The sequence below is a fragment of the Microtus ochrogaster genome, linkage group LG3 (assembly GCF_000317375.1).
Source record: "Microtus ochrogaster isolate Prairie Vole_2 linkage group LG3, MicOch1.0, whole genome shotgun sequence".
Lineage (NCBI taxonomy): Eukaryota > Metazoa > Chordata > Mammalia > Rodentia > Cricetidae > Microtus > Microtus ochrogaster.
Genome location: NC_022029.1, coordinates 45131464 through 45143435, shown reverse-complemented (window position 1 = coordinate 45143435; position 11972 = coordinate 45131464). Strand labels below are relative to the sequence as shown.

The following is an 11972-nucleotide window of genomic DNA, read 5'->3' as shown; positions in this document are numbered from 1 at the left end:
GCACACAGTTCCGGAACTCAGGGTTACATGTACGCACACCACACCAATGCACACAGTGCCGGGACTCAGGGTTACATGTACGCACACCACACCAACGTTTACAGAACCAGGACTCAGGATTACATGTATGTAAACCACACTAATGTTTACAGAACCAGGACTCAGGGTTACATGTATGTAAACCACACCAATGCACACAGCGCCGGGACTCAAACCCCAAGTGCTCTACCAACTGAGCTGCTTCCCTTGCCTGAGCTGTGCTTTCTGTCTAGACAAAGCTGTGTGTGAAGTTCAAATGCCCACACATCTAGTCGGTTCTTCTTCACACACACACCCTCAGATAGCAGCAAGTGAGCAGCTTTGTGTCAGCTTCCCTGAGAAAGGAAGGCGAGGAGAGCCAGAGACTTCAGTGTCTCCAGTGTGGAGCAGCTCCTTAACCAGAAACTTCCCTTTCACAGCTGCCAAGCTTTTGTCTCATGTATTAACTCAAGATCTAAGCTTAAAATAAACATGTATTCTGAGACATCTGCTATGGACTGACTTAGGTTAGCCACAAGGTGGCAGGAACTTCCAGGATAGAGTCTGCCTTAGACACGGCTGTACCAGAGGGATCCTCTCAGACAGGGCCGAGGTCTAGAACCGATGCTAAGCACCACAGAGCACTGAAGAGCGGCCTGCACGTCTAGCAAAGCAAACATGCTAGCAAAGCAAACATGTGCGAGTACACAGCGGCTGCTCCGCCTTCTAGCTTTACAGGAAGTGTTTTGGAAGGAAGAGTTCAGTTGCAGCAGCCTCGTGAGCTAGGGTGACAGTGACTCCCACTTAGAAATGAGGATGGACTGGGGACAGAGCTCAGATAGTAGAATGCTTTGTTGTGTGTCTTGTCCTCCCTCCACCCCCCCCCCCCCCGACAGGGTTTCTCTGTGTAACAGCCCTGGCTGTCCTGAAACTTGCTCTGTAGATCAGGCTGGCCTGGAACTCACAGAGATCCGCCTGCCTCCGCCTCCTGAGTCCTGGGATTAAAGGCGTGCACCATGACGCCCAGCTTTCAGATGGTAGAATGTTCAAAGAAATAAGGTCACCAAGACAGGCATCCAGCCATCTCCCAAAACCCTCGGGTTTATCTTGTATTCTCCATCCTACAGGAACCTGACTACCAGCTACTCCTACAGATCACTATAAACATGGGACACTCCCCTCACTACCCTCCTGGTTTACTGAGGGCTAAAACCATGTTCCCCTTGTCACATGCTTCTATCCTCAGTTGTAAAAGGCTGGACACCCATGGCCTAAAGAGGGGGTATTTTCGTGCTCCTCTTACATGACTTAGTTGAAGAATGCAGTTTGTAAAACATTGACTTTACAGTCCTACAACATAATGTCCAAGCTCTCATACAAAATGCTGTTATTTTTTTAAATAAAGGATACAAACAAGGAAAACTAAGAAGTTTAAGCACATTAAAAGCCTTCAGTCTCATTTATGAGTATAAGGGAAATTACCACAACTACTTTCCCCAGCTAGATAGGAAGGTTTCAGAAAGCCTTATCCTGGGAGAATATGGCCAAGCAGACACACAAACAAATGAGTCGAAGCTCTGTGAAGATCACACAATTGAAAACGTAATACTTGGGGCTGGCAGGAGGCTCAGTGGATAAAGGTGTTTACTGTGCAAGTCTGATGGCCTAAGTTCACATGCTCATACGTACATACAAAAATACTATCTACAAAATTGATTTTCTAACAGTTCATAACTGAAAAAAAATCAAGTTGATTTAAGTACCCAGTTTGGAATTAGTCAGCTAAGTCATTACACATGCCCACAATCCCTCTCATTCTGTGCATCTAGAGAAATCCATTCAGAGGGCACACTTAGATCTAATCTTCCAGAGAGGGAAGAGTGAACCAGGTGGCGTCTCACAGAGTTCAAGCTCACTGCGCCACTGCTGGAAGAAGTCAACACCACACACATCTTTACAAACCTTTGACATCCGGAGCCAGAGGTGATCATCAAATTTAGAAGAGTCCCACCTGTGTCATACAAATTCCTACCTTCCTCCCTGGCTCTCCTTCCTTTCCCAGAAGCGCCATGACTGCTGCCTTCCGGGAGCAATCTAGCTAAATTCCCACAAAACAAAAAAAAAAACTTTGGAATGTGTTAAACTAACCTCTCGAAAGCTGTTATAATTTATTATTACATGTGGCTGCACGCTCCCAGTCCCCAGAAATGCTGGGTCCACCTACGACCAGAATTAAAGAAAGGTGGGAGCTGTCCCACGTGGTGCTGGGACCTGAACGCCAGTCCTCGGTGTGCTGCTGAATCCTCAAGCCTGGAGAGTTCATAAGGAGGTTCATTCCAGCCTACTCTCCTGAGACACGTCCCTCAGCCTCTGTCACTCCTTGTCAGTCCTTTGGTCCACGGTTACACTTAAGCTTTGACATCAAGTATGCATACACAATCTTAAAATATAGGAGCCATAAATGAAAGGCAGCATTCATCTTTTTTTCAGACAGCTAATTCTCTTAGGATGACCTCTAGCTGCACCCATTTTCCTGTAAATCATGTGACGTCGCTATTTTATGTCTGTGAAAACATTCAGTGTAAATACACCCTTCTTTCTCATGCATTGCTCTGTCGTTGACACCTCAGCATGGGCTCCACATTCTAGATATGTAAATAACACTGGAGTAAACATTATGTGTAAGTAATATGCTCACCTGGAGTCCTTCAGTGCTAACCCATGATTAGGAGAGTTACTCCAGACTTCTATACTCATCACGGTTTTCTACTTCCACCAAGCATCACAGAAGGCTTCCTTATGCCTTATGTAAGGATGCCCACATGCTCACCAACATTTATTATTTGATTTTTGTTTTGTTTTAATGAGTATTATTCAGACTGGAGAGATGGAATTCCAATGTAGTAGTTTTATCTTACATTACTAGTAAGGATGAAGTTCGTTTTTTGTTTTTGTTTTTTTATGTTTATTGGTTATCTTTTGAGAGTGGTCCAGTCATTGCATTGGGTCATTTATTGATTGGATGGATTGTCTAGTTTCTTGTTTAGTTTTTTTATTTTGGTGCAAATTCTAGTCTTTTATTTCGTTGTATATTCTAGATGTTAATCCTCTGTCAAACATGTGGCCAGCAAAGATTTTGTACTCTTTGGTAAGCTATCTCTTCATTTGACTAATTATTGCCTTTGCTGTTCTAAGGTTCTACGTCTCATGAGGTTCCCATCTGTTAATTGCTAACACCATTTCCCTATTCAGAAAGCACCGCCCCATGCAGACCAGGTATGGTGATACCTCCAGCATTACTGTGTTCAGGATCACTTTTGTCACCCAGGGTCTTGTGGTTCCATATATTATGAAATGGACTATATTACATTTGTAGATTTCTTTCATAGCATAACCACTTTCACAATACTAATTTACCAAGTCCACAAACATATGGAGAGTTCCATCTTCTAGTGTCTTCAATTTTTTTGAATATTTTAAATTGTTCATTGTAGAAGACTTTGGTTTTTGCTTCCTTGGTTAGGCTTATTCAAAGGTTTGTTTGTTTATTTATTTATTTATTGGCTTGTGGATGGGATTATTCCCTGTCTTCATCACTAAGAGTCTGTCAACTGTACATCAGAAGGCTAGTGATTTTTTATAATGTCAATTTGTATCATGATACTTTGCTCAAAGTGGGTATCAGCTTTAAGGGTTTTCTGGGGGAGTCTTTAAGTTTGGAATAATAACACCTACAAGTAAGGACAGCTGGGCTTCCTTTGTCATTTCTAACTCTTCTATTTCTTGTTTGAGTACTCTAGTAAAGCCTTCAAGCACTATATTGGATAAAAGTGGAGAAGCCAAAGGCTCTTGTTCATAGTTTTAGTGTAAATGCTTTGAGGATTCCTCCATTTAGTATGAGAGTGGCTACAGGTTTGTCAATACTATCCTTTATTGGGCTGAGATACATTCCTTCTAGTCCTACTGTCTTTAGGGTTTTTCTCAAGAAGAGATGTTGGGTATTTGTTAAAAGCCTTCTTTGAGCCAGGCACATGCCTTTAAACCAGCATTTGGGAGGCAGTGGCAGGCTGGTCTGTAAGAACGGAGCCAGCCAGGTCTACAAAGTGAGTTCCAGGACAGCCAGCGTATCAGGAGCTGTGCAGCTAGTCTCGGATCAGCGTATGAAAGCCTGTCCAGTAGATCACTGCAAGGCAAAGGCCGGAGAGATGGTCTTTCACACGGCACGGACCAGTGGACCACAAGGCAGTGCATGACTTTACTCCATCCATGCAGCCCACAGGCTCTTCTCTTTTTCATTATATTGTAGATTCCTTTGGTAGTTTTTAGTCTCACCTTGTCAATCACACATGCAACAGCAGCAATTTTCACTTGAAATTCTGTCCTCTCTTGAATATTTTCCCCTCAGAATCAGCAGGGGGCTAATATTTCTCAAATTTCTTATCTGGAATTACTAACTACAACACCTAATTCTGGAAAAGTTTCTGACTCAACAGAGACTGTTAGGTACATGAGAAAAACAACACCTGAAACATTAACCACGTCTCCCAGTTCTGGAGAGGAGAGTAGGGCATGCGTACACAGAGCAGGGACAAGGCCTCAGGAATACACCCAGTGCCAACGTTGAGAGTAAGTTCCTGGACGTAAACATACAGAATCCATGGTAGAATGTGATATGGTGCAAGAGGAAACATGCATGCAGATCCATCTTCACCACACACAGGAGCTTCTCTTGGTGAGGGAAGAATGGTATGGTGGGATGGAAGAGTGCCTTATCACAGCCTGCCTGAGGGACAGAGACACGGGACCCTCTTGTTGGAAAGGGAGCTGTATAAGCATGTCTTACAGACATGAAAGAATTGTCCGGTTTAAATATTGTCCTTAAAGCACTGTACCCAAGTTGATTACTTTTTAACTTTGTAACCACAGGTAAGCGCCAGATGACATAAGTACTGTGAGAGCAGACTGTGTCTGGCTTGATACGTAGTTGATTCTGCAAAAGTGCTGAACTCTCCATCTAGAATAAGGTTATGTAGGGGGTGGAAAAGTGTATTTGGGGAAATAAAGGGGAACAATGGTGGCTTTTATAATGATTTAAAAATAATGTATTTCGGGGGCTGGAGAGATGGCTCAGAGGTTAAGAGCATTGCCTGCTCTTTCAAAGGTCCTGAGTTGAATTCCCAGCAATCACATGGTGGCTCACAACCATCTGTGATGAGGTCTGGTGCCCTCTTCTGGCCTTCAGGCATACACACAGACAGAATATTGTATACATAATGAATCAATAAATATTTAAAAAAAAATAATGTATTTCTTAAAACTCAAAAATAGAAGTCAGTAACAAAAATGTTCATGTAAGCCTTGTTAAACAAAACAAAAACTCTGTTAAAGTATGAATAAAAATGGCTGTCTTCCTTGCACAATACCCCCACCCCTCTCAGGACCTGAACCCCAGCTGAGGCTAGACCCCCGTGAAAAAGCCTTCTCTGCATGTATGAAAATTCTTTAATGACTTCTGTCTTTGAGGCTATTTATGTATAGAATTACTGACCTGAACATGTTGAAGCATCGAAACATCTGGAATTAAGCCAAGTGCTCATGGTACATGACTTCTGGTGCACCACTTCATTCGTTCTCCAGGTACCTTACTGAGAGATTCTACATCTACAGCACCAGGAGGAGCTGCCTACGACTTTCTCTTCTGCTGTCTCTTCATCTAGTTTGGGTGTACGGTTAGTACCAGCTTGATAAGAGTTTGGCAGTTCCCTACATTTTCTAATTTATGGACTGGTTTGAGGAGGATTGGTGTCCTCAAATAGCTGGTAGAATTTAGCAGTGGATCCATCCGGGCCTGAACATTTTTAGCTGCAGGACTTTCTTTCTTATTAGTGTTTCACTCTCACTGATTATTACAGATCTACTTAAAAATTTTGTGCTGTCTTAGTTTAATTTTGTTAGGTAATAAGCACCTAGACATTATCTATTTCTTTTAGATTTTCTAAAGTGGAATACATGTTTTTTGTTTGCTTGTTTTTAAGGTTAATTCTAATGATTTTCTAAATTTCAGTGGTAGCTGTTGTGATGCTGTCTTTTCTTTCTTTCCTTTTTTTTAAATTTTTTTTTTGGGGGGGGGAGGGACAGGGTTTCTCTGTGTAACAGCCCTAGCTGTCCTGGAACTAGCTCTGTAGACCAGGATGGCTTCAAACCCACAGAGATCTGCCTGCCTCTGCCTCCTGAGTGTTGGGATTAAAGGCGTTCATCACCACTGCTAGGCCTTTTTATTGTTGTTGTTTTTAAAATGTATAACCAGGCTGGCCTCGACCTCGTGATCTTCCTGCCTCTCCAACCTTCAGCAAATCCTACAGGTGTGAGCCATCTTAATTATTTCTTTCTATCTGATGGGGGAAGTAGGAAAAGGAAATAGAAAGGAAGACTTGGGGAGAGGGCAGTTTTAGCTAAAGTTATAATGAAAAGAGCAACATAAAGAAATATAGTCAATCAGACAACCTGGAAAAGCCTCAGCTCTCAGGACACTGAGACACAGAGCCCCTAGAAACCACACTGCCTGCCTTCTGTGGAAATGGCTGTCAAAAGGAAAATGAAAAAGAAAAGAATAGAGGAAAAGGAGGAGGATAAGGAGGATGGAAGAGGAAAGAGCAAAGACGGTAACAGCAGGGCAGAGCCAGCCAGCTAAAACAACAGGAGTAGTAACAAAGGAGCAAAAGCGTCATGGGGAGAGAGTGATGGCGCGCTCAGCGCAGACTTCTTTGCCGTTCCAGTGTCTCTGCTCTCCTTCCTAGCTCCCAGATGCCTCTCACACTTCTGGGCAAATCTTTGCAAGCTCAGGTCACGGATGCTGTTATCATCATGGGTGGTACTCCATCAGTCAAATCACAGCTCTGGGCAAGACCTTCAGGGAGGGGTGGGCTGCGAATGCGTTCTTGCACCTGGCAGACCCTTGCCAAGTCAGGTCACAGGTCCTGTCATCCTGGGTAAGGCTCAGAGACAAATGCTAGCCCTCACCCTGGGCAGTCATCTCCAAAGTCCCAGTCGCCCACCTGGATGGCTATGCTGCAGGTGCAAGTCTTTCATTAGCAAACTCAAGTCCTTCTCGACAGCTGGTAGACATTCTGTGACTCTGCAGACTCTGGCTCTGATCAGCTTCCCCCTGGCTGAACAATGCCTTAGTCTGGTACAAAGTTCATCCCCTTAAGACTAGAAGCAATTTGCTGGCTAAGTTTCAGGGTATAATCAGTCCTGGGAAACTTTCTCTGAGCCATCAAGCCGCCCACTTGGCAGGGGTCTTTAAAAAAACCTTTCTCCGGCTGAGGACCAACTGGCTAGACTGTGCCAGCAACAGGGAACCCACGGGCTTCCAGAAGTCTCCTAGCACAGGAAGACAGACACACCCAATGTAGGTACGCTTCAAGATCTGGACGGGACTCCTCCCCTCCATGCAGAGGTTGTCACTCAAGTTCAACCTGAATTTTTACTGTTAAAGATCATTTTCCATTTCCCCTTTAGGACTTAGGGATAGCCAAAATGGTCCTTCCAAGGCTCACACAGAAAAGACCAGTCCATCCTTCCCTTCTGGAGGCAGGCGAGACTTTCCAGTCCCAGCGCTGGCTGCTGTGGACTCTGTGCTATCACTGCACTCAGGTTCTGGGCAGTTTCTGCGGGTCCCTTATGTTCTCTCTCAGTACCTACAAAATTATCATGGGCTGATTTGAAAAGCTGTTAGTCACAAGGTGCATTGGCTCAAGGTCTGCTCACTCAGTGAGATGGGCAACCACGACTGACTTCAGGGAGAAAAACGCCAAGATTGAACTGTTGTTTTACATAGTCAACTTACCAGCTGCAGAAAAAAGGAGCACTACAGCACCAAAGCAGAGTTAAGGAAGCAAATGACACAGTTTGGAAAGAAATACTCAGGCCCAAGGCTTTTTGAAAATAGGGTGTAGTTTAGTTCCATACATCACTCTGCAAATGGCATTAAAGATAAACATGGAGCAAACCTTAAATCCACGCAGATTCCCACCAGACATACAGATTTAAAAGACATAATTGCAGAGTCAAACATACAAAATAAAGTTTCCTTTTGTGACCCACCAGCCCTTCTTCAATCTAAAAGACCACAAAATATAAGTGACTGCTCTCAACCTAGTTATTACAGACAGACAAGAAGTTTCAGACTGCTTACTGTCTAGCTTGGTCCTTACTGGAGTAGGTTACATTTACAACTGCAGTTTCGGAGTCCGTGTTCACTAGAAGAGAGAGAGAGAAAATTGGTTAGTTTTCTTTCTGCTTCCTTCCTTTTATAAATTTGAAAGCAATTCAGAAGACAGGTAGGTACCTTGCTCGCAGCTCTCCACCACTCCATACTGGACTAGTAAACTATCCAACACCTAGCAGGATGGGGAGAGAAAATTGTAAGTTTTCAGTTTCCCAAGTTATTAACCAGGGCAGGAATATTATGTTCTCAAATCACAAGTAATCATGATGGAAAAGAGTCAAAGAATTATCTGGAACTTTGCACTACAGAACCACAAGGCATACACTCACTGCACCTCTCTGTTGCCTGTGCTCGCCCATGCCTGTTCCCCAGCTTTGCTGGTGGATCCCTGCTGCTCTCAGCGTACCCCACTGTCTGGTGGAAAGCAAGTTGCACGGTATTTCTCACACACAAATGCATCTTACTTCCTCCGTGAATTCGAAGCCATAAGACAAGGCCTGTGTTAAAGAGTTTTATCTGTAAGATGATCCTTTCCCTTTTAGCGCTCGGTACTGATTCTAGCAGGACAAGATAAGCGTGAGGTAGGCACACTTGAAGGAGCTGTCAGCACAGATGACTATGAGAGATGTCACGCAGTGTGAACATCTCTAGATGGGAACAAAAGTGGAAGCTGTAATCACAAAGCTGCTTGCCTCTCTCCTGACAGAGACGCCATGAAAACAGTAAGTATAGGTTCATACTCTCCTCACGGAAGGTTCCTAACTTGTTAACAGACGCCCGTTTTTGTTTCTTTCTTTTCAGACAGGGTCTTCCATAACTCAGGCTGGCCTCTAACTCACTCTGTAGCTGTCTGTGACTTGGACATGTGGAGAGCTGACGTACAAGGGTGGCTGTGGAGGAGGGTAGCAGGCAATAAGGGGTAATTACCTAGTTAATATGTTTACTTAATCAGTCTTAGTTCCAAAAGCAATTTGCTCGGTAATTAAATAGCTTTCAGTTTCATTTGTGCCACCTCAACTTTATTGCTCCAGAGACCAAGCTAAGTCCCATAGCCTACAGACAGTGAGGAAACCCTACCTGATAAATAAGCCGGGGGAGCCAATGCTCTCCAAAAGCTCCGCTGGCAAAGGGGTCCATCTGCACGGTATACAATATTCACATATATACATGTGTGCATACAGAATGTATACACACAAATGCATATTCATGTGCATGCACAAGTCAAATTTGAAGTTTAGAAAGTATCTATCATATGCGTATTACTTAACCATGTTTAACATATTGAAAACAGAACTTCTTGAACAATTAAACTTTTCGTTGTTGTTTTGTTTTTTCAAGACAGGATTTCTCTGTGTAGCTCTAGCTGTCCTACAGTTTGCTCTGTAGACCAGGCTGGCCTGGAACTCAGAAATCCACCTGCCTCTGCCTCCTGAGCGTGCACCACCACCACCTGGCTCACTTAAACATCTTATAGCCAAAAATAAGTAGATGGTACTGGTTATGGAGTACACTGTATAAAATCTGACATCTACCACATTTAAAATGGTAAACTTCATGAAATATAAATAATACTCAAATAAACCTAACTTTAAGATCAAACCAAACCAATAAAACTGTAATCCTTAAAAGAAGCAGGTCCAGCATTAGGCTTGGAATCTAGATGTGAACAAATTAACACCACAACCTGGCACCATGCGAGAAGCTTACATCCAGGCTGCAAGGGGGATTTCAGTGGTCCTCTGTGGCTCAGAAATTTTATACACAAATCTAGAGATAACTGTGACTCAGATAATTCGGGGTGAGGAGGACAGTTGACCGCCAATGGCTTTAATTATCCTCCAGTCTGGGCAGGTACCATGACATCTTTAATCCCAGCAGTCAGGAGGTAGAAACAAGTGAGTCTGAGGCCAGACCGATCTACTTAAGGAGTTCCAGGCCAGCCATGGCTACCCAGTAAGACCTTATTTCAAAAATTAAGTAAGCCGGGCGGTGGTGGTAAGCCGGGCGGTGGTGGCGCATGCCTTTAATCCCAGCACTTGGGAGGCAGAGGCAGATGGATCTCTGGGAGTTTGAGGCCAGCCTGGTCTACAAGAGCTAGTTCTGGGACAGGCACCAAAGCTACAGAGAAACCCTGTCTCAAAAAAAAGAGTAAATAGTTGGGCAGTGGTGGCGCACACCTTTAATCCCAGCACTTGGGAGGCAAAGGAAGGTGGATCTTTGAGATCCTTGTCTATAAAGCGAGTTCCAGGACAGCCAGAGCTGTTACACAGAGAAACCTGTCTCGAAAAATAAACCAACAGCTAAATATAAAAAATTAAGTAAATAAATAAAATCCTCAAAAATAAAATGGGGCCCTGTGCAATTATGGGTTTTCAGGCCAACAATCACCCTCCCAGAGCACAAAGATCTCCTACTAAGTCTGACATTTTGGCTCATCCTACATTAAGTAGAAGACACGCTGATTCCTATTACCAGTCACATCTACTGCCTAACCCCTGGTTCTTGCTGCTTCTTTGTTCCTTTTCATTCAATACTGTTGAATGCTCCTTCCCCTCCCCTCAAATCCCTTACCTACTTCTAAACTTTCCACAAATCTCTCACAAATCAGAATCCATACTTAAATGAATTTATTTCACTCAAGCTGGATTATAGCCATTTCTCCATGCTTAGTGAAGTTTAGACCCAACTGAAAGGAAAAAAATGAATCAAGGTAATGCCTCGGTGGAAATTCTTCCTCTCAGGACTAAAACCACCCGCACATGGAGGAACTCTGCTTCACATTGTTCATCCAAAAGCACAAGCAGCAAATAAAGAGCTAGGTGAGAAATGCAAAGGTTACTGGTGTCCTGAATAGATGGTAAAGAATCAAGGTCGTTTACAACACCTAGAGTAGAAACCACCTCTTCATCAATCAACTCACAAGTAAAGAGAGCACAGTATCTCCTATCCTTGGAGCCGGGTGGTGGTGGCGCACACCTTTAATCCCAGCACTCGGGAGACAGAGGCAGGTGGATCTTTGTGAGTTCGGGGCCAGTCTGGTCTACAAGGGCTAGTTCCAGGACAGACTCCAAAACCACAGAGAAACCCTGTCTCGAAAAACAAAAAAACAAAAACAAACAAAAAGCCTGAGGTGCTGGACAGGCCTCTCCAAGCTGAGCTGCCTGTAGGCTGTGCAGTGGGCTCCAGGTCCCCAGCTTTGTGAGCTGTCACCTGTGCTGGGGGGTGTGCTTTGGTGATACAGCTGTCTTTGAGTCATTTCTGCTCCTGTAACCAACCCATATTCCTGTAAGATGACTCAATAAAACTCACTTGTTCACCAAGGTGGACTTTGGCGGTATCTGTACTTTGGTTTGCTGTGGGTTTCCTCTGGGGTAACTAGAGGTGTGTTTGTGTCTCCCCAGGAAAACTTTTGTCACACAACATGCCAATACTCATGAAACCACCACAATCATGAAAAAGCAATTTCCTCATGTGTATCTTCAACTTAGTGTCTTACCCATCCACGATTATTCAATAGACATCTGAAAATAGCCAGGTAGCTCTGGCTTCCTCTGTAGCCCCAGGCTCTGCTCTACTGAAACCTTCTCCTGTGTTCCCGCTGCTTTCATACCAGTTCCTCCCACTGTCTGAGCCACAAGCCCACTGTACTTGCCTCCAGGCCACACACACACACACACACACACAGAGAGAGAGAGAGAGAGAGAGAGAGAGAGAGAGAGAGAGA

General features: G+C 44.0%; 1 protein-coding gene across 2 annotated transcripts in view; it reads right to left on the bottom strand.

The window, feature by feature from the left end:
• Igf2bp3 (insulin like growth factor 2 mRNA binding protein 3) overlaps window positions 1–11972 on the bottom strand; it is a 139537-nt gene that overhangs the window by 41093 nt on the left and 86472 nt on the right. For both annotated transcript variants that reach the window (XM_005360845.2, XM_005360846.2), the window contains exons 4-5: window positions 8369–8420; window positions 8216–8279 (exon numbers count right to left, since the gene is read on the bottom strand). In XM_005360845.2, coding sequence (XP_005360902.1) covers window positions 8216–8279; window positions 8369–8420 — 116 coding nt within the window. The remainder of the gene's footprint in view (window positions 1–8215; window positions 8280–8368; window positions 8421–11972) is intronic.